We start from the raw sequence: 21,686 nt of genomic DNA, 5'->3' as shown, positions 1-21,686 counted from the left end.
GATACTCTGTTATTTGAACAAAAATTGTAGAATCTGGGTTCCAGGAATAATGTACTTTATAACTGAGGTAGTCTGTGCATTCTGAGCATTAAGAGATTAAATTGTGTGGCACCAAGGGCTCTTCTTTCTGCATGTTACAGATTATGAAATAAGATTAAAAAGTGAGATTATTTTCTAAAAAATCACATTAGATCAGGAGAAGCACATAGGAACAGTAACATCTCAAATTCATTAGAAGTTTTATGTTTTTACTTTGAATTTTCACTTTGTAACATCCAGCCACAAGCACCTCGCTGTTTCACTGAATTGAAATTACTTTCAGGCAATAAAAAGCTCTTGTTTCTTGCAAGATTATGTCCTGATATCTCAGCAACGACAGCAGAACTCCAGTCCGTGCAAAGCAGAGAGAAAACGAAATACTTTCCATGTCTGTGTTGGTTGACTTACAGTCAGCGGTGTCATTTAACAGCAGACCAACAATTCGTTGCTGGTGTCTTTAAGCACCGCAACAACGCCACAGCCGAGCGCGATTGGTAGCGCTGCACTTAAACCCCCTCTAGTGGATTTGTTGAAGAATTACTCTTCCACCAAAGCAAACAGCTTAAAAAAGAAAAACGGGTTCAAACTACAAATACCAGCAGCTCCCAGCGCTGTTGAGAAAGGACCCAGGACACACCTCTCAATCTTATTCTGCGAATATTTTTTTCTTCTATGCGAGCTGACGGGAAGCAAGGCGTGCTGGAACGTTATCTCTGGATTCACTTTTTTTTTTTTGGGCTGCTATTTTTTTAATTTGGTGGATGGCCCTTCCTGCCTCATAGCAGCGTGACACTGAAAGAAGGACCCAAACCTTTAATCTTGTTTTGCACTGGATTTAGCAGGAGACAATTGCAGAAGCCTGGGAATTACCATGGAAAAGATCCTGAAAACAGAATTGAAAACTTCAGTTCTGAAGGCCTTTGGGAGCTCGGGAGGAGGATATATTAGCCAAGGCCAAGCTTATGAAACAGACAGTGGACGAGTATTTGTTAAAATCAACCACAAGCCTCAGGTTAATGCTAGCAGATATTTAACTATCAATGTTATTGTATGTAGAGAGCTTTTCTCTTGTAAGAACAGATGATGAATGATTTAGAGTTCTGCATTTCCAGGCTGACTGATTTCAGCTTTCGTTTCAGTTTTCTTTTAAAAGCTGTGGGCTACTTTACCTCAGCTGTTAACATAATGAGTTTAGCTAATGGTAAATGAGATGTAATGCATGGTGATAATAACAACAGGAATTGTCATTGTTACATGTAAACAAGGGGCTGAGTACAGAGCTGTTATTGTAGCACTTAGTTTGGAAAAGCCTAAAGCTGAATTTGCATTCACTGCATTCCTTTTCATATTTCTATGGGAAGGCAGGAAAAAAGAATGTCAGTGCTAAAATTCATGGGGTTTTTTTGCTTGGTTGATTTGGTTTGTTTGTTTTAAGCTGTAAAGTTTTCAAACTTCCCCTTGGTTGGATTTTCTACCATAAGATTCTTGCAAATGCTCAGGCCGAGCTCTTGGCTTTTCAGTTACTAAATGAACACAGTACTCAATTGGTGGTTTTGGTTTTATTTTTTTGCAATACACAGAATTGCAGCAGAAAGCTTGCTTTATCAATATCTAAAATATCAATATTTTAAAGCACCTTAAAACTGCTGTGAAAAACAACATCTTCCCTTCAAAACTGCAGAGTACAGGCTTAGACTTTGTACTTTCATCTCATCTGGTGGCCATTGACCTGTATGGAAATGAGAACCAGCTTAAGGATTCAGTCTTTTATTTCATTTAGTAGTGGCCAACTGTGGTTTTGAAGGAAAATGTCTTGGGTTTTATCCTTAGAGATCCTGTTATGTATGAGTAGTTGATTTCCATAAACAACTGGGAGTTCAAGGTGGAATATTACATATCCCACTACCCTGGAACTAATTGGCACAGAAAATGAAGAATAATAAACAAAATAAGGTACTGAAGTCTCATTGTATGGATTGAAAGCTACATTCTTTTTACCAAGATAAACTTAATTGCTGTACATCTGTAAACAATACTTTTTGGGTTTTTTTTCCTGAAGTACTTGTTGCAAACATCTCTATTTCAGCTGATTTTGGCTGTTTTTCCTTGACAGGCAAGAAAAATGTTTGAGGGGGAAATGGCAAGTTTAGAAGCAATTCAGAAAACCAATATTGTGAGAGTGCCTCAGCCTATTAAAGTAATTGACCTTCCTGGGGGAGGAGCAATGTTTGTCATGGAGTACCTAAAGATGAAGCACCTCAACAAGTATGTACATCTGTACCTCTTTTTCTCTTTTTTTTTGGAATATTTTCTTATATATTACATTTCCTGTCCTCATTGCAGCTGGGAACAAATTAATTTTATTCCTTGTACCTGCTATGCTGCTGTGTTTTAGATGAGAATACTGTTGATAACGCTGTCGTTGCAGAGCAGTGCTTACATTAAGTCAAGGACTTTGTTGGCTTCTCACACTGCCCTGCAGGGAGGAGGCTGGGGTACACAAGAAATAAAACAGAAACACTGGGGGAGTTGGGCAGGGAATGGGAGGCACTGCTCAGGGTCTGGCTGGGTATCAGTCTGCAGGTGGTGAGCATTACACTGCATACAACGTTTATGTTGTGCATCACTTGTTTTGTACATCCTTTGGCCTTTATCTTGAATATGAGTTTGTTGCTTTGGTTTTTTTTCCTGATGCTCTCCCCCATCTCTATGGGGAGAATGAGTGAAGGGTGCTTATCTGTCTATTGGGTTAAACCACAGCACTTGGTCAGAGATACAGCAAGTGTTTATCAAGATTGATGTTTCTACATTTATGCACGCAACCTTGTGGGTGGGTTTTTTTTTTTTTTTTTCCAAGAACATGATTTATCCCTTTTTACTATCACATATAATCAGAGTTTTTGTCTAGCTATTTGCTCCCTATTATGTACTCATGAACTTTATTATTTCTGTCAAATGTTTACCTTACACTTGGTCATAGTGAACCAAGAGATTTTTCCTATAATGTTTTGTTCATTTGTTTAGTTTCAGTTTTGTTTTGTTCTTTGATCCTCCAGATATTCTTCAAAGCTTGGAGAGCAGATAGCAGATCTTCATCTTTATAACCAGAAACTTGGAGAGAAATTGAGAAAGGAAGGAAATACAATTGGTAGAGTATAGATTTTTGTGTACTGAAACAGAAATAATGCATTTGGCTGTGGTTCAGTAGTGTGTTGTTACACTGGCTACAGTCAGTACTAGGCCACTGAGTTGCTAAGCTCTGTCAAGAATACTCATTACTAGCTTGCAGTTTCAGTTTATGCTTGTAGCCATCAACTTCAAAATCATGTGGGTAGCGTTGGAACAGCTTAGTCTCTTATTTGCTTTGGTACTTTATTTAGTTTATTGTTTAAAGTCTTTGAATTCTTACATGTTTATTCATGTTCTTTCCATTTTTAGAGGGCATTAAGACAATGAAAAAACTGTAACTTATATTTGCCCATACTTATGTTTATTTTTTTTTATGTCTATCATCTGAAACATAGTCCTGTGTTTGCAAACCTTGCTATATAAGGATCTCAAGACTGCCTGTGTTTGTTTCTTAGGTAAAGGAGCCAGTAACTCTGAATTTCAGTATGTGGATAAGTTTGGATTCCATAAGGCCACTTGCTGTGGCTATATAGCACAGGTACATTGCCCATTTGTGAAAGCTGGCTGTATAATCAATGAATATACAGATGTTATAATTATGAAATAAACAAGAGAGTTTGGCTAAGCAGGTTATTATAGCAAAAAGAGAATAGATGGAGCGCTTACCCTTGTCCTGGGCTCACTGTAAAACTCCAAAGAAGGGATTGCCAGAAAGAGATCCTTCCTCACTGGTAGTCAGCTCTTAAATGGGACTAGGAGAGGTGGATTGCCCTTCCAGCAGCACAGGTGGATTGCCCTCACCTGTGCTCCCAGGGCTGACTCATTGCTTGCCTCAGATGATCAATCGGAGGTTCAGGCTGTGATTCACCAGTTCCCATACACTGATGTACTCACGTGGCTCTGTAAACTCCTTAGATAAAGGTTTGTTTCATTGGCCTTCAGCTTTTGGATAACAATTCTGCTTTTACATCTTCATTTTGACCCAATGATGAAGGGAATACGATGGCTCTTCAATGTGCGTAGCTTGCTACCATGCATGTAACAAGCAGAGGGAACTGAATAAGAATTTGAAATTATTTGATGGTTCTTTAGCCTTGTGATATTTAATAGAATAAGCATCTCTTCCTCAACCATGTCTTTGTTTTCAGTTTTCTAAACTCCTACTGCATAGGTCTTAAATAGTAAAATCCGCTGATGTTAGAGGGCTTTATCACTTAAGACATTGGAACTATCTCTGAGATAAATCAGCCATTTGCTGGCTGTGCATGACTGAGTTTCATCCTACTAATTAACTGAATCAGCATGCTACTATTTGAAAGACCTCATTAAGTACAGCTTTATACCCAATTAGAAACACATTGCCTAATAAAAATAAACTAATCCTCTTGAATTTCCAGAAAGGCTTTGGAATATAATATGGAACAATGAAATGGGCTCACCAGAACCTATACCTCCATAACATGTTAAGAAAATGTCAATGAATGAAAATAGGGAGAACCTTAACTTACACTTCATGTGAAAGACAGACTCACTTAGGCATGGAAGGAAGCACCTTCCATGAGCAATCAACTGAATCACTAATAGGATTCTAATTAACATGTCTAATGCCAAGGTCGTGTCGGTATCAAGCAACTTGATATGTATCATTAATATTGTCTGTGTGTATCTTGAAATAGTTCTAAGTGTCTGCATCGTGTTTTCTAGGTGAATGAATGGCAGAGTGATTGGCCTTCTTTCTTTATTCGTCACAGACTCCAAGCTCAACTGGATTTGATTGAAAAGGATTATGGAGATAGAGAAGCAAGAGAGCTTTGGTCACAGCTGAAGGTATGAACTGTATCTTAAATGTGTGTGGTTTTTTTTTGAATGTTACAAAATATGTATCAGTAGAATTTTAAATGTATTTTAGAACAGGCTTACGTAGCTTTTCATGAACAACAGTAACTGGTTTAGCTTTGTGGCTGACCCAACTACTCAGTCAACGGAAAGAATTTATGCTACTCTTCCAAATTTTTTGGTTGTTTTTTTAATAAGATAGTGAAAATAAACCTGCAAGTCTGCACTGACATGTATGTCTTCAATTGTAGCTGATAGTAATATGTTAAATGCTACGAACTTGGTGTTGCAAACTGCATAACATTCTGCTGCCAGACAGAATTTTTAGTTGGTCCAGGATTACAGCTGAGATTGGTTCAGTCATACTCTACACAGTGATTAGGAAACAACGAGGAAGGTATTGCTCTCTTCCTCAAGCTCTGTGGCACAAATGTGTTTCTATATATCAACTGTTGCCCTTTTGTCACTGAAACCATTTATTTTATATTTCTTGTGACCAACTGTACTATTGATGTTTAGAGACAATAGATAATTGTAGATGTTGATACTAGAATGTGAATTAAATGAGTTGCTAAGCTCTGTCAAGAGTAATCAAAACACTTACTACTAGTTTACAGTTTAGGTTTATGCTTGTAGCCATCAACTTCAAAATTGCTCAATGAGGACTGAAAACAGGTGGTATTTGAGCAGCTTGGTCTCTTATTTCTTATTGTACTTTGTTTATTTAATATTTTTTTTTAAGCCCTTTTATTTTTACATGTTTGTTCATATTCTTTTAGGTAAAGATTCCTGAAATGTTTTCTGATGTAGAAATTGTTCCTGCTCTACTGCATGGGGACCTGTGGGCAGGAAATGTGGCTGAGGATGACTCTGGGCCGATCATCTTTGACCCTGCTTCCTTCTATGGCCATTCAGAGTTTGAACTGGCCATTGCTGGAATGTTTGGTGGGTTTAGCAGCTCATTTTTCTCTGCCTATCACAGTAAAATACCCAAAGCTCCAGGATTTGAGAAACGAAATAAATTGTATCAGCTCTTTAATTACATAAACCACTGGAACCATTTTGGGACAGGGTACAGAGGACCTACGATAAATGTAATGAGAAAACTTTTAAAGTAACCAGACAGGGACTAATTTCTCAAACCAAAGTAATTAGCAGCCTCTGCCTGTCAGATGTAACACAAGCTAGAAATCAGTGTTGATGATAAAACACATGACAAGGCTTAGTATACTTTTGAGCCTCACTAAATGTTAAAAGTGTTTGCCTCATTTTTAACATATAGTAGTTGACTAGCACAGATTCATATGAAGAAAAAAACTGCATTGTTTCTGAAGACTCTGCTGAGTTGGGAAGTAGTGCTGCAGTCAGTTTCACCTTACACTGTATGGAGAGTTTTACTTCCGACCTGCTGCATTTCCACAGTTGTTTGCAACTTGCCACTTCTGTTGGTCTCATTGCTGAGAGTTACTGCTGTGGGACTGTGGTGCTGGAAGTAATCATTGGTTTCTTAACTCACCCCATTTGTTTTCTTTTGCTTCAGTTTTCTCTTCTGTCTTTGTTTTGGTCCTTTTACCCATTTATGTTTGTCTTTGTTTCTTTTCAATGTAAGGTTATGATCCAAAATTTAAGTCAGATTTTATGAGTGGGAAAATAAAAACATTCTCTTTTTGATTTAAAGGTAGGCAGGGTCCTTTAGACTGCAACTGACGCTAGCATTCCTTATATTTATTTTAATGTAATTAAATGTTTTTTTGTGTTTCCCTGAGAAATTCAGTTGAGTAGTTTTTTCTTAACAGTGATGCTGCTGTAGTTCCTTGGTAATTAATTATATGGTCAGAAAATGGACTGTTACCACCAGTTTGATGATAATGTAGTTTTAATAGGTTTTATTATGTGTAATACTCTGATAGTAACATTTAAATAACTGTGAAAACATAGCAAACAGTAGGAGGGATACTTGTTTGCATAACAAGTATCAGTTTTGCTGTGTTGGTTGGTGCCTGACGTATTTCGTTTTTAGAAGATAATGCACAGTAGGCAAAGCTAGTCTGCTCTGCCAGTGCTGCTTTATTGAAGGAATGGTGTCAAACTGGATCGATTTATCTTTTTTAGTATTCCTAATGTTCTATTTTTATAGAAAATAGGCAGTGAAGATGTGGGGAGAAAACTGTGCAACAAAGATGCTGGCGTACAGTGTGAGCAAGGGTATGTTAGCAACTTATTTTTTTAAATGAAAGTAGTAAAAAAAAAAAAATAAATATGGTCCAATGAATGCTTAAGTGTCTTAGGAAATGAGAATGATAGAACTTAGATTTTCAGGGTTCAGATGGTTGTAGTGATTCATACCCTAAATATTATATTCAGAAATATTAAATGACTTCATTGAAGTTTTAAGCGGATGTGCTATAAAGAATTCTTAATTTTTTTTGTAACTTATACTATTTAAAAATGACTTAATTATCTAAATATTTTGTAGGTTTTTTTGTTTTCTTTGATTTTGAGCTACAGTTATTGGTGTTATAACACTTGATACAATTATAATAACAGTGGAAAAGTGGAAAAACAGAGTGAGAATACAGTTGAAATTGTATCTGAACAGTGAAGTGCTGAGTCCTAGCATTAATTCATATTTGCAATTCAGGTAATGCACTGAAAATGCATGTGAGCTTAAGATTTATTGTCGTTCAATAAAACACTTGTGTTGCAGAAATCAGGTGTTCGGTGTACCTGCCTTCTGTGGTTGTGTGTTGTGTTAATGAACGTGATCCTGAAGATGGATATTTGAGTATGGTTGGAGTTGCCAGGTCCTGGGAAAGAGAAACCATCTGTCCTATGCTGACTGAAGTTTTCCCCTGTATTTCCTTTTGCAGCCGATAGGGAATGAATGAGCGCCTCTGGGGATGCTCCACCTCACCTAAGCATCTTTGGGGCCCGCTCCTTGGGATGTGTTCTCTGTCAAGCGAAAGGACAACGTGAGGTGACTTTATTCAGTGTCTGCTTTAGGTTCTGACTTCAAGTGCCAAGAGAGGAGCGGCCACGTCGTGCTGTCGTGTGGCAAAAAGGAGCTGTGGGGTGGAAGTGGGTGGAAACGCGGTGGTCTGAGGGGTACATCTTCCTCAGGGACATTCCAGGAACGATGCTGAGCTGAGGACTGGTGACTGCTGGGAGGGGCACACGTGAACCTGCTTGTATCTCTTCCCCTCTCTGGGACGCTGAAAGCTACAGCTATTGCACCTTTGTGATTTAGATAAGCGCCGACCATTGCCCTCCGCACCTCGACCATGACGTGATTAAGAAATGGCGGTGCTTACAGGTAACGCTGCACTCCAGCTGCCTTTTGCGTTCTGCAGCCTATGCCCAATGCTTGAAGCCAAATTCTCCTCAGGTATCACATCCGCGAGAATCTCTCCCCGCTCCCTAGCAGAGCACAGCTGCTCCCATCTCCCCGCAGCACAGCGCTGCCCGCTCCCTCAGCGCCCGCCCCGCACAGGGGTGGGGCCGTCCGTGCGTTCTTTGGTCCCTCGCGGCGCTCCGTAGGAGGAGGGCCGGCTCTGAGGAGCGCCGCGCCGGTTGCCTGGGTAAATCGGGGTGCGGCTCGGGGTCCCGGTGCTGTCGCCATCTCGGAGCCGCGTGTGAGGGGCGAGCGCGGCCTGGGCGCGGTAACGCGGCTGTGGTGGCTCTCCAACGCGCAGCGCTGTGACGCGGAGCGCCGTGGCGGCCTCGGCGATGGCTGTGGGAGAGACGGATGGAGTCGGCTCGGAGGAAAGCGGGAGCCGGGAGGCGGATGTCATCTCCAGGGGAAACATCCTGGAGAGCTTCACCGAGAGCCAGGAGGTGCGGGCGCTCCTCGGGAACCTGAGAACCGTGTGCGGGGACCCGGTGGCCCAGGAAGTGATCGTGGAGAAATTCATCGGTGAGGCGTTGGTGGTTTTAGTCTTTTTTTTTTTTTTTTTTTTTTAATTAATAATTGTGCGCTAATTGTAACCTTGAAACTTTTTTTCAACAGGTAGTTGGGATTTACAGTTTTATTTTTTTCCCGGATACGTGTTTTGCTTCCACCCAGGGCTTGGGTTTAAGGGCCCTGAATTGGAGCCATGTGGAACCTCCTGCTCCATGCACAGAAAGTAACCAAGCTGACATTTGTGTGCTTCTGCCACATAAGGTCATTTTTTGCACCTAACTGCAATCCACTTTGAGCTTGTAAGATGTAATTCAACGTTTTTAGTTTCATGTTTCGTGTAAAGCATGAAGGGCAGCACACACGTGGTGTTATTTCTGAGGAGAAGCCTCAGGTGTGAGCAGCAGAGCTGTGCTGTGTGATGGTGTCACGGAGTTGACCAGATCAATCTATGTGACAGGGGCGACAGGCCTCTGCCCTCCCTCCCCACCCCAGTCCCACAAAAATGGGAAGGAAGGAAGGGAGGAAAAGAGCAGCGGCAACAATCTATGGAGGAAAACTTATTTTACTATGATATTGGAATGCAAGATAACACAACATATACAATTTAATTGAAATTGGGATTAATAAATCAGACAAGATGAGAGAGAGTTCCCGGGACTGAGTCAAACCTGAAAAGCTTGGAATGGCTAGGAAAGCACCTCCAGCACCCACTGTCAGGCAGCAAGAGAGCACCCCCCCACCTGGAAGGGCCAGATCCCGTGACTGCTGTAATGTACAGGGGTAGGTACCTGGGATTGGGGCAGTGACACTTCAATGCCCCGTACACTACATGATGTTTTGATGTGGAATACTGAAACCCAAAATAAAAACAAACAAACAAACAAAAAACATAGAACCATGACAGATGGGAGCAGTTCAGCAGTTCTGCTCCCAGACCTCTTCCAGCCCAGATGTCTGGGCTGCGGGTAATGGTGCTCACCTGGCCCTGTCTGAGGCAAATGGCTTACAGAGCCCCCAGCTTTGTATTTGATGTGATGTCCCGACCAGGTGACAAACTTGCAAAACTCAGTTTCGTGTGTCTAAAATCACATGAAGTGGATTAGGGCTTTGTATCGCATTTGGAGAAATGATGAAATTGCTGAAACCTATCCTGCTTCGTTGTCTGTGCTTCTTGTGAATCTAGGTAGGCCAACAATAAACCAGGAAAGCCCAGATTTGGAAATCTGTTCCATTGAATCAGCTGACAGTGGTCCATCAGAAGGAAGTAGTAAGAACACTCATGTTCTGAATATTCAGTCTCACAGGTGAAATGGCAGAGTCTGGGGTAGGAAAGCACATACTTAAAGTCATCGGCCACTGAAAAGCCATCATCTTATCCAGCTGATCAAGCTGCTATGCCCCACTTGCACATCATTCTCTGTTTATTCAGGCTGTACTTGTGCACTCCCTCTGTGCATTTCTGCTCTATCACATATGCCTAGGAGAAAAGTCTCATTGCTACCCACTGTAAAACTGGCTTCTGCACTCCTTGGGAATGTGTTGGTTGAAGGTGTACCATAGGTATCAGAAGAATGTATCATTGCTTAGAATGAGTGCCTTGCAAATTTTGAAGGTTAGGGATTATCTTAATCTATATGCAGACAATGCAGTAATAATCAATTACAGAGGATTCTGATGCAGATCTCCAAAATGTTCATAAAAACACGTGGTGTTTTTTTGTGAACTGTTAAAGCAGAAGACTAGATTAGGTGATTTGATTTGCAACAACAGTTATGGAGGAAAATTTTAGAAGTCTTTTTTTTTTTTTTTTTTTTTATTATAAAATAAAAATTTTATTTTTTAATTTTTTTATATTTAAAATTTTTTTTTTTTTTTTTTTTTTTTTTTTTTTCATAATAGCATTAGAATATGTGCTTTCTGCAGTTCATTCTCTTCAGCATTTTTATTTGGGGTTTCATTTTGTATTTCCACACTCTGATCCGGGAAAACAATTTGATGGAATAATGAATAACTGCACAAGTTGGTGCAAGGATGCTGTTGGACTGGCTGGTGTCTTGAAGGTGGTAGTGCAGTGTCATCCAGTGGTCAACTGCAGCACTGTTGAAGCTGTATTATGTCAAACCTGAGTTTGATGTGAGATGGAGAAAGTGATAGAGAGCAAAATTGTTTGATGGAAACAAATGCAGGAAAATGAAAGATTTCTAATTAAAAAGCAATTTTCTGATCAAATACCTAAAATGACCCAGGCAGTATTCATCATTTAATCTCGTTCTGAAGTATAACTTTTAGTTAACAGTAATTTGAGAGACTCCTGGAAGAGAGTTTTTGATTCATTATGGGTAAATGATGTTACTGCAGAGTACTTGCATTTTTTTACACTAATTTCTCTGTTGTTTTCTTGCTCCTTGACCTCATTTAAAAGTGTGGCAACACTTAGCTTGAGGATATTGAAATCTTGAACTAAAGCTGTCAAGAATCCGGGATGTGTCTCTCATGATTAATGACTTTAAGGGCCTTTAATTTGAATTATTAATCACAGATACTTCTTTTTGTTTTCAGTTATAATGGACAAGTACCAGGAGCAGCCTCACTTGTTGGATCGCCACTTAGGTAGGAATGCCATCTTTTACACAACAATTTTTGTATGTATACTTGAAAATCTCTTAAGCTAGAAAGTTCAAACATGCATTGCAAGATTGCTGTGGTTAATATTAGATATATTGTATGACTACTACCTCACTCCCAACTACTGGAAGTATGAGAAACTGTCATCAAACTGTATGTGTTCTCACTTGTCTTTTTTCCTCTCCTTTCATTAGAGTGGATGATGAATATGTTGCTGGATATAATACGAGACAGTGGATCTCCTCCTGTGCTTTTTCACTTGGCTTTTAAGTTTCTTTACATCATTACAAAGGTACAAAAACCTCACAACCAAAATTAACCATTCTGTAACTGAAAGTATGTAAACTTCCAGTATCTTTCTTTGTTGTTTAAATAACTTGAAAACGTGTTAGTTTAAACATAGGAAAAAAAAAAAGTAAGTATTGTCTGAGTAATGCAGTAAAACCTTTTAAATTGTAGTGTGCAAGATGAGTTGTTTTTTTTTGGGGGGGGGAACAGGAGGGTAAAGCAGCATTTCCTTGATGTTTCATCCTATTCATTGATACAGAGTAGTAAAAAGCAAGCTCAGAATGCGTTAAAAATGTGGATTGGAAGTATCATGAGTCATAATTTAAGAAGAAGAGTGAAGCATGGTGAAGAATTAGATTGTGGAATTTCCATCTGAAATTCTGAAACAGGCTTTTTTACTGTAAGGACTGAATGCTGGAATTAATGATTAAGGTTGTGGAGTCTCCATCAGTGGAGCTACTCCAAACCCTACTGATTAGATGTGGTCTTGAACAATGTGCTGTAAACATGAGGAAAAGTTTCTTTCCTTTGAGGGTTGCACAGCCCTGGGACAGGCTGCTCAGAGAGTCTGGGCTCTCGTCCTGTGGAGGTTTCCAAACCCCTGTGTAACCTACACTAGGGACCTGTTCCTACATGGGGATCAGACTAGGTCTCCAAAGTCCCTTCCAACCCCTGTCATTCTGTGACCTTGCTTGAGCAAAGGAGCTAAACTGGGCAGTCTTTGGAGGCTCCTTGTTTTAAAGAAATAGCCTTTCATGAATTCAGTTACTACGTTTGTAAAAAATGCCAGAATCTCAAGGTTGATTCTGTTCTTATTACACAAGGTCTGTGTAAGAACTCATCAGCGGGTCTTTGCTTTTTCTTCAGCACTTGGTGATGACAGATGGCTTAATGAATATTGAAACTGTGTTTCAGGTGAGAGGATACAAACTTTTCCTCCGACTGTTTCCTCATGAAGTCACTGATCTACAGCCTGTTTTGGATATGATTGTAGACCAGAATCCAAAAGACTGTGAGGTGAGAATCTGCCATCCTTCTGTCTCCCAACAAAAAAAACCTGAAGAACAGTGGAACGATGTAGAAAATTGTTCTCAAAAAAACCGAACAGCGTGTAAAGCTGTGGTATGGCCTGAACAGCGTTAACTTAACAGCTAGGCTGAATGCAGAAATCAAGATTTCATCATGTATCCTGCTTACTTAAAATTTAGTGTAGCTGGGAGTGTTCTAAGTATTGGTTGAAATGTTATATAAGCAAATAATTTCTGAAGCATGGGTTGAAGTACTGTAGTTCATATTGTTATGGTTTTTGGGTGAGGAAAAAAATATGACTGCAAATGCTTATAAAAGTTGATTAAATTTGAGTGATCATCATCTATTAAAGATAACAGAAGTTGTGAATATGAAGACCGTAATTGTATTGCTTCTCTAAATTCAAATAGAATAAATTGCTTCTATCAGCATTACTGGTGATGTTGATGTGGTTGTACAGCTCTTATTTCTTAAATAGCAATTGCCACAAAACTAATCTTTTTCATACAACTTTCCATAGTTGTGATATATATATGTCTATACATTAATTTTTATTATGAATATTAGAATATTGTGAATATTAGAAGCTCTGTAGAAGTTGTTTCTTATCTACCTATCTCTGCAAACACACCTCAAGTTGTTTCAAGGGGCCTGTGAAAAGAGTATGTAGAAAATTAGGAAGAAGGCATTTGTCTCTAAGTTAGGAAGAAGAAAGTATTTCTCTCTAGGTCTTTTTCTGTTGTGTTTGTATTAGAACATCCATTTTCTTCCTCCAGATGATGAGTCACTTTCCCTGTTAATTTATGGTGGATTTTTGTTTGTTTGCATTTTGTTTTTTTTCCTGTTTGACAGGACCAAAAGCACAAATGGGAGAAAGCAGGAAAATAGGAAAATGCAGTTTCCCTTTGGGAAGAAGTGACGTGTCTAGACTTAAGAGGGAGGGTCCATTAACATTCCTAGTTCTCCAGCTCGGGATCTCTTGTAATTCTGTCCCAGTTGGTGTTTCAGAACATTCAGATTCCATGTTTTTGTCTTTGTAGTTGGAAAGTTCCTCAAAAGTTAGTAGATCTTCTGCTCCAAGCAACTTGTTGAAATATCATCCAGAAAACCAAATGCGTATTTTGACTATTCTTTTCCAGACCTGGGAAACTCGTTACATGCTTTTGTTATGGCTCTCCATGATATGCTTGATTCCTTTTGATCTGGCTCGGTTTGATGGAAATCTTCTTTCTGAAGAAGGTTCCACCCGGATGCCAACAATGGATCGCATACTTGAAATAGCTAAAGTAAGTGTAGTGCATCATGTGCAATATGCTCAAATGGGTGGCCTTTCTCTTTGGCTTTTTTTTTTTTTTAGTATATAACATGCTGCTCTACTCTCTAAAAATTGCAGTTTTAGAGTCCTTTAAATACATTTCTTTGTCTAGTGACCGTGAGAATTTTTTTCTCTGAAGAAGTATTTTATGGGTATCTGATAGGGGTGTTGTGCCTTTGACTATGCTAACAGCTTTTAGATTGAAAAGTATCAGCCAAGTTTTCTGAAAGCCAAGTTTGATTATTTATATAAGAATTTAGTGTTTGGTCAGGATGAGTGACATGAAGAAGCTATGAGTGCCTGAAGAATTTTCAGCAGAAGTCTAAAATCATTCTTGACATAAGCTTGAAGTGGTTAATGTGTCATCTCTTGATGGTAAAAATGAACAACCCCTTTTCCAAACACCTGAACAGTTGGTGGTTTTTGACACTTGCAGCACTTAAATGGCTCATTTGGAATTGCAGTAGCACAAATGTGGCTGCAGTGTAGGGTTTCAATAATGGTAAACTCGCCTTGAAAGAAACTGGATGTGATGCTGTTTGTTAAATGGAAAACTTATTTTTTGCTTTTTGCTCTCTTAAACTCAGGACGATGTTTGTAGATAAATGTTACATCCTAATGTATGAAGTTGAGTGGTTGTGTTATTAAATGTACATGTTTGAATTCTTTTACTATGAGTTTTCTTTTGTCTTTAGTGTTACTTGGTTGTCAGTGATAAGGCTCGAGATGCGGCTGCTGTGCTGGTTTCAAAGTAAGTCCCTCCTGTGCTTGACAGAAAGGGAAAAAGCTAACTCCCTTCTCCTGTGTCATCTTGAGTCTGATGGGCCAGTAATGATAGCACTGGGAGGACAGAAAGTTGTCAAATGTGTGTGAGATGCTGAACCTGCTTGAATCGTATCCAATAGTTCATTACTGGAGATGTGCTTTGTGCTAGGAAAACAGCTGTCCATCACAAGGGTTACTTAGAGTTCCTTATGGCTAACAGAATTCTCTTCAGATTGCTACAGAGTTAGAAAATGAAGTTACTCTGTGTTGCTGCTTAGTTTTGTAGCATTGTGCATAGTAAACTGGCAGATGCTGTGTTAAGGGCTGGTTATTTGCTGGAGGTACAGGAAAAGAAATGTTAATGCTAGATTCTTTTCTTAATATCCTTACTGTCTCTTTATTTTCATGTCTAGAAAACAGTGCTTCTAGTTTCATAGGTTTGTCATCAATTAATCAAATAAAACCAAGCATAATGAGAATTCCTAAATTCAATTGTTTTACAAGAATTGGTGTTCAGACAACAAACCATTTGTGAAAGAGGTGCAGTTTTTCTTTCTTTATTTTTATTTTTATTTTTATTTTTATTTTTATTTTTTTCATCTCTGCAATCTCTGTATCTCTGCTGTACCTCTGTTTATAAATTTGAAATAATGAAATTCTCTTCTTTCCTTCTCTGGCTGTGGAGATTGGTTTTATTTGATAGATGTATGGAAATAAATTGCATAGAATGTAAACTATACCAGTACATACCTATCTTTTTTTACTATGCATGTCACAGCACATATCTTATTCTAATACATTTTAATGAACAAGACCTTGAGTCAGTGTAGTTTGTCCCTTTTTTCCCCCCGTTCTTCTGTTTTCTTACTTAACTGAGCAAGGACTGCTGTCTTCATGCTAGCATCTACTCTCATACACGCTAGGGGGCTCTGCCAACATAGGTTTGCCAGGAGCAGAGGCTCTGGGGCTGAGCAAAATGCAATAATTATCCTGGATGCCGGTGGTCACTGTGAAAAACAAAATCGGCTTCAGCATTTTTCTCTGCTCTGAAGGATGCACAGCACTTATAAGGCTTAGTTGTATCAAAATAGTTGTTAAATAGAGTTGTTACTTTTTGGGAAATAGCTGTCCTTATGCTTACTTTATTCTGAATTTATTCTGAGTTTCAATCACAGGACTTAAAATTCTTTCAGAAGTAACATTTGGTGATTGTAATGCTGCAGTTGTGAATCTGCTGACAAAACAGTCACTTTCTTTTGTGTTGTGCAGAACATTCCTAACAGACGTGGCCTTAGAATATAACATTCTGGGGACAGCTTTGTACTTCTTTTTACTTATTCTGAAATATTTCAGAGCAGCATTTAGGTGAATGCATGACTCATCAGGGTACTCTTTAATAAATAATCTTGTTTATTACTATGCAGGCTTTTCATTAGGAGCTGTCTTGTGCTTTCTCATAACAAATAAAGTGATAGAATACATTAAACAACATTGAAAATATATTTGGTGCCAACCGGATTGAGATGCGTAAGACCATAATGGAAGCAAAATTACTATTTAATGTAGTTATAATTAGTTTATTATGAAAACACCAATTTTAAAATAGCCTGGTGACTAAAGTATTTATCCAGGAATTAGAAGGCCTGGGTCCAGGGCCTTTTGATGCACTGAAATTCACTACTTTCACAACCAGAAACAATTTTCTAATGATCACGGCTCGGGTTCTGAGATAACTGCTTCATCATCTTGAAGTTAAACTGTTAGGTAGGCAGGAATGCAGGAGCCCTGGGATGCACAGGGAGATAAGATGTTGGAGTATAGCTCTGTAACCTGCCAAGTAGGAAACTCTTTGTAGAGAGAGGGAAGGAGGAAAGTAGGGGAAGTCAGTTCTGTTCCTGCTCTAGGATTTATATATTTCAAGTAAAATTCATAAACATTGAAATCCAAGACTTCCCATTTCTCAGTCATTCCCTTTTCGTAGGGCAGAGGAGCTGGAGTTCATTCTGTGAGTTCTCTCTCCTGTCTGCTCAGTGACCTGGCTGCAGTCGGAGGAGATGAGGCATATCCTGTCCTGCTTCTAGTCTGCAGGTTAGGGAACTCCTCTGAGCAGTTAAGATTTAAACTCCTTTGGGCTGAGAAAGGGTCTGGGAACCAGTTCATCTGCTTGGCAGGCTCGTTCTGTTACCTCTGCCATTGTTGAAAAGATGGTTTCATCCTTGGTGCTCCATTATAAAACAAAATCTAAACCCCTCACCTAATGCCTGCAAATCCTCATTGTTGTGCTGAACACAGCAGATGCTGACTTTGAAGACAATTCAAATGATCCTCAGCATTTGTGTTCCTCGTATTCCCGATTTGCTGGCTCTTGATGCAGTTCCCCATTTAATCTGTAGTTGTATATGTCAGCCACGTGCAGGCTCTGTACACGTTCTGCTTAAACACTAAGAATTCTACTGTGTGGGCTTTCCTTTGCACCTTTCCTTGGATTGTGTTTTAGGGGAAAGTTTATTAATTTAGGCTGAAACTTTGCTGGACTAGAAACCTTACTTCTGGGTGCACAGAGAGTAAATGTAGTGGCACAAGTAGATGCCCTAATCATGGCTTGGCTGGCTCTGATTATAATTGAGTTGATAGTTTAGAGGAGGAGCTTAGCCACGATAAACTTTGTTGGTCCTCCATATGCATGCATTTCTTAACCCATTCAGTATGTTAAATTTTAGATGTTTGACCTTATCAAATATCTGAACAAATACATACAGCACTGAGGATTATTCCTTGTGGGCCTGGAACGTGATTTTGCTGATAATGAGTGCTGTGTGGGCCTGCTGTTTTTTTATGTTAGTATTCTGTCTGTCCTTGATGAGAATAGAGGAGAATCCTTACATTCATTTTTAGCTTTTCACCAATTTTTATCTTGGAACTAAAAAGTTTGTTGCTTTGCAAGTAAGATGGGAAGTCTTTAAGATTCTAGTTTACAAGTTGATATCGGTGGAAATTTTGGATCAAAGCCTTGCTCAGGAGCAAAATGACCAAACGTGGTGGTTTGGGAGTTTATTCCCATCAGGAATTTAGGAAAATGTCCATTGGAGAATTGTCTTTAGAAACTGCAACTAGTTTGGACAGTAGAAGAATAATTTTCATTGGCACGTGTAAAGACAGTAACTGCAGTGGTTTATGTTTTGATTTTTTCCATGACAGATTTATCGTTCGCCCTGATGTCAGGCAGAAAAGAATGGCAGACTTCTTGGACTGGACACTGTCAATGTTATCTAAATCCTCCTTTCAGAGTATGGAGGGGACTGTTGTTATGAATGGCATGCTGCAGGCCCTGGTAAGCACTCTTTTTCTCTTAAAAGATGAATGCTTGTATTTACATATTACTTTTCCTTTTGATTATCGTCTGGTAGAACTTTTAATAGGAAATGCACAGAGAAGTTTTTGTTTATTAAAAAGTAATATGAAGTAGCAGTTGTGAAGATGTAACTTCTCGTGTGCTGTAACTTCATGTGTTTCTTTACGTAGTCTTTTCATCAACAGGTGAAAGTGAATCTGCTGGAACAGACACCAATAAATAACTGAAAAATTCCTTTAACTACTGGAGTGTTTATTATTAATCCTCTTGTAACTCAAATTTTATTTGGTTTTCTACCAAACCTGTGGGGGGGAAAAAAAAATTATCTGAATTATACAAAATGAAAAAGTTGGGCTTTTGGTACAGCAGGAGGTTTTTTGGAATTGTTAGCCAAAATGCAAGTGACTTCTGGAAGTTTTAGCCACTCTTCTTGAATGCTTGTTCTCAATAGTTTTACTAAACATACTGAACTTAATAGGCAGTGTCCTTGGCTAGGCTGGAAAATTACCCTATTCCTTGTATTTGTTAATCTGAGCCCTTCATTTAATGCTGCATGTTGAGAAGTAATTCTATGGCTCATGGGGGATTGGAGTCGGAGATCTTGAAGGTCCTTTCCAACCCAAGCCATGCTGTGGTTCACAGAGCTGAATTCTTAGTTCAGTTTGTAAAAGTAGTTCATCATAGAATCATAGAACAGCTCAGCTTGGGGAAAAGCTTCCAGTTCCTGAAGCATTACTATATAGAACTCCTGTACATTCTAGGAATATCTTGTTCTAACAGCTGTCCAGTAGTTTTATACTTTTTAGTGTGTGTGTGTTTTGCATTACTTGCATAACAGTCGTGATATCTATTTCAGTTGTGAGGTCCAAGTATATTTGGATGGAGTGAGGGATTTTGTGGAGTTTTCTCTTCTTGTTTTTTGTTGTTAATAAGCTGAGATAGCAGAAGTGAAGTCAATGAATGGCATACAGTTGTATGGTCTTAGCACAGATGTAAGGATTTGCTGGCATTTGTATGAGTTTCTGTAATTTGCATAAATTTGCAGCTCTTTTTTGAATAATTGCTATGAGGACTTGGATGCAGTACGTTCCTAAACATCAAAGCAAAGCTGTGGAACAAGTGTGAGTGTGTTGTTGGTTTTTTAGTACTTTTTTCTTCTTCAGCAGCTCTTCCAAATCAGAAGATACGAGAAACAGTCTATATTTAGAATAACTTAGGACTTGCTGCTTAAGCAAGAGGAAGCATTACCTGTATGTGTTGCAGTCTGTTTCAAAAGGCAGAATGATGTTTCATCATTTTATTGTCAGATCTGGAAAGGGAGACTGACTGTTTGCCATCCTAGGTGCATGATGAGACCTGTAGGATGTATAATACATTAGTGTTTTGTCATAATTCCCTTGGCTTTGGCTCTATCCACCTGTTCATTAGTGCATACTAAGCGAAACAGGTGAATACTTAACAAGTAGAATCGAAACTAGAATGTGATACAATATACCTGGAAGCTGAAGCCTTCTTTCTTGCGTTTGTATGATTTTTTTTCCTCCTCTACGTTGTAGGTTGGGAGAACGTATTTATCAAGCTAGTTTGGTGGTGTCTGATAGCTCATAACTCTTGTTCCAGTTGGTAGGTATGAGCAGACTGAATTGTTAAAGCCTTTTCTTGCATGCAGTCTTGAATTTTTAATTTCAATTACTGCAATGTAAACCCAAATTACATCATTAGTGAATAAAGGTTTTCAGAAAGATACATATGTAGGTATGTGTACAGGGGTGTGTTTAACTGGAGTAGGAAGCATAAGAGTTTAATATAATGACTTAGTAACACATTTATAACAATAATATGTTGTTGAACCAAAAATATTAGCCAAAAGTAAAAGCAGTATTTAAAAGTAAGTAAACCTGTTCCCTATGGTGTTAGCAGGCTGTCCAGAAACTAAACAATAGTTGCAAACTGTATAAAGCAAAGTACATCCACGGGGGTGGGGGGCAACTAAAACTTGGGTCGCCAAGCTTCAGAATTCTTTGCCCTTGGATTCCTCCAGCAACTTGTTGTTTAGGAACAAACTGTAGTTACTGGGGCATTTCATCCTAAAGGAACAGGAGAAAGAAGAATAAGTTTCAATTTCCAGTCCGTGCAGCGAGGCAGGTTTTGGGGATGTGATGATGGTGGAGCAGGGTGGGTGGAGAAGTGCTCGCTGCCTCTTTCTCTCTTCCCCCTCTGCCTCCGACACCCCGGATGAGTTCAGAGCTTCCCCTGACAGTGTGGATTTCAGCAGAACCACTGTTTATGGTCTGTGTTCAGGAAATAACTTGTAGTGAGATTGGCATGGCAAAACTGTTCTAAAATCACATGAAACTCTTGCATTTCAATGAACTGAAACTGCAAGTTCGGTACACGGTGAGCAGTTCTGGCTGCTGCACTTTGATCTGCCTCTCCGTGGCCTGAAGTCTCGGTGATTAGCTATGCTACTGTTTAATCTAACTCAGCATTATGTGTAGAACAAGTACTACTGTTTCAGGATTCTTGTTGGAACACGCAGCCTGCATTACACATTTTAATTCCACTGATGCTTTTTTCTTTTTTTTTCTTTACACCTGTCGTCAGTAATGTATCATTTCTCAACAGGTGTGCACTAGCAGGAGTCTCTGCTCACGGTGTTTCAGATTTGGTTTTTAAAACTGACTTCTTTTGTTTGAAACTAAAATTGCATTGTTGAATTGAGTTCATTTTTGTACTTGGATTCGTTGTATGCAGAGGTAACTTGAAGGATTGTAGATTAATGGGAAGGATTAGATTAATAAGAAATTGCCTATATATATATATATATATATATATATATATAATATTTGTTTACTTGAAAGAAATGTCTAACCTGTTTTAAGAATCTGCATTTTAAATTCCCTTGGTCTGGAGGTTTGCTTTTAAACCTGCCATTATATCAGGCAGCTTTTTAGTTATTGCTGCAGGGTGTAGCACTCCCAATTCTTGCGTGACAGAGATGTCATCATGTTGAGGTAGCCTTGGGCATTGAAACTTATTAAACCTTATTTGTTTTATAGGTGATTCAGTATACAAGTGTGAGTAATAATTAAAAATAAAACGCCCTACGCAGTGATCTGATGAAACTGGAGAGTCTTAAGAACAGGGCATTTCCCTGAGCTGTCTCTAATGCGGAGGTTATTTAGCAATAGCTGTGTGCTTATGTAAATTTTGCTCTGGGGAAGAAAGAACTCTCCAACTCTATTCTTTCAGACCCACAGGCACAAAAATAGACTATTTCCAAATAGAATGTTTCCCAAGTCTCTGTATTTTTGGCATTCTCGAAGAATTACCAGTGCTAGCGTTGTCCATTGGCGTTGTTTTTTTTAGAGATGTTATCACCTAATGGTTTGGAGATAAAGGTGTAC

General features: G+C 38.9%; 2 protein-coding genes across 2 annotated transcripts in view; both read left to right on the top strand.

Moving 5' to 3' along the window:
- The first annotated feature begins 607 nt into the window (after nt 1–607).
- Nucleotides 608–7,714, top strand: FN3K (fructosamine 3 kinase). Its single transcript, XM_042833239.1, has 6 exons — nt 608–1,051; nt 2,153–2,304; nt 3,096–3,187; nt 3,624–3,706; nt 4,873–4,995; nt 5,784–7,714. Exons 1-6 carry the CDS (start codon nt 911–913, stop codon nt 6,120–6,122), a joined length of 930 nt encoding a protein of 309 aa, XP_042689173.1. The 5' UTR covers nt 608–910; the 3' UTR covers nt 6,123–7,714.
- A 587-nt stretch (nt 7,715–8,301) lies between these two features.
- Nucleotides 8,302–21,686, top strand: part of TBCD (tubulin folding cofactor D) — a 108,974-nt gene continuing 95,589 nt past the window's right edge. Inside the window, exons 1-8 of the mRNA XM_042833226.1 lie at nt 8,302–8,317; nt 8,697–8,917; nt 11,465–11,515; nt 11,725–11,822; nt 12,734–12,835; nt 13,987–14,133; nt 14,858–14,913; nt 18,126–18,258. Of these exons, the coding sequence (XP_042689160.1) occupies nt 8,731–8,917; nt 11,465–11,515; nt 11,725–11,822; nt 12,734–12,835; nt 13,987–14,133; nt 14,858–14,913; nt 18,126–18,258 (774 nt within the window). The 5' untranslated portion in view covers nt 8,302–8,317; nt 8,697–8,730. The remainder of the gene's footprint in view (nt 8,318–8,696; nt 8,918–11,464; nt 11,516–11,724; nt 11,823–12,733; nt 12,836–13,986; nt 14,134–14,857; nt 14,914–18,125; nt 18,259–21,686) is intronic.

The sequence above is a fragment of the Centrocercus urophasianus genome, unplaced genomic scaffold, assembly GCF_019232065.1.
Source record: "Centrocercus urophasianus isolate 14NV4802_14NV808 unplaced genomic scaffold, USGS_Curo_1.0 seq_41, whole genome shotgun sequence".
Lineage (NCBI taxonomy): Eukaryota > Metazoa > Chordata > Aves > Galliformes > Phasianidae > Centrocercus > Centrocercus urophasianus.
Note: the sequence above shows the minus strand (reverse complement) of the source record. Positions and strands in the feature narration are given on the sequence as shown.

Excerpts from the sequence above, each read along its gene's own strand:
- FN3K (XM_042833239.1), top strand. The coding sequence starts at position 911 with ATGGAAAAGATCCTGAAAACAGAATTGAAAACTTCAGTTCTGAAGGCC. Across the intron at positions 2,305-3,095 it reads AAGATGAAGCACCTCAACAA|ATATTCTTCAAAGCTTGGAG; the intron begins GTATGTACATCT and ends TTGATCCTCCAG. Across the intron at positions 3,707-4,872 it reads GCTGTGGCTATATAGCACAG|GTGAATGAATGGCAGAGTGA; the intron begins GTACATTGCCCA and ends CGTGTTTTCTAG.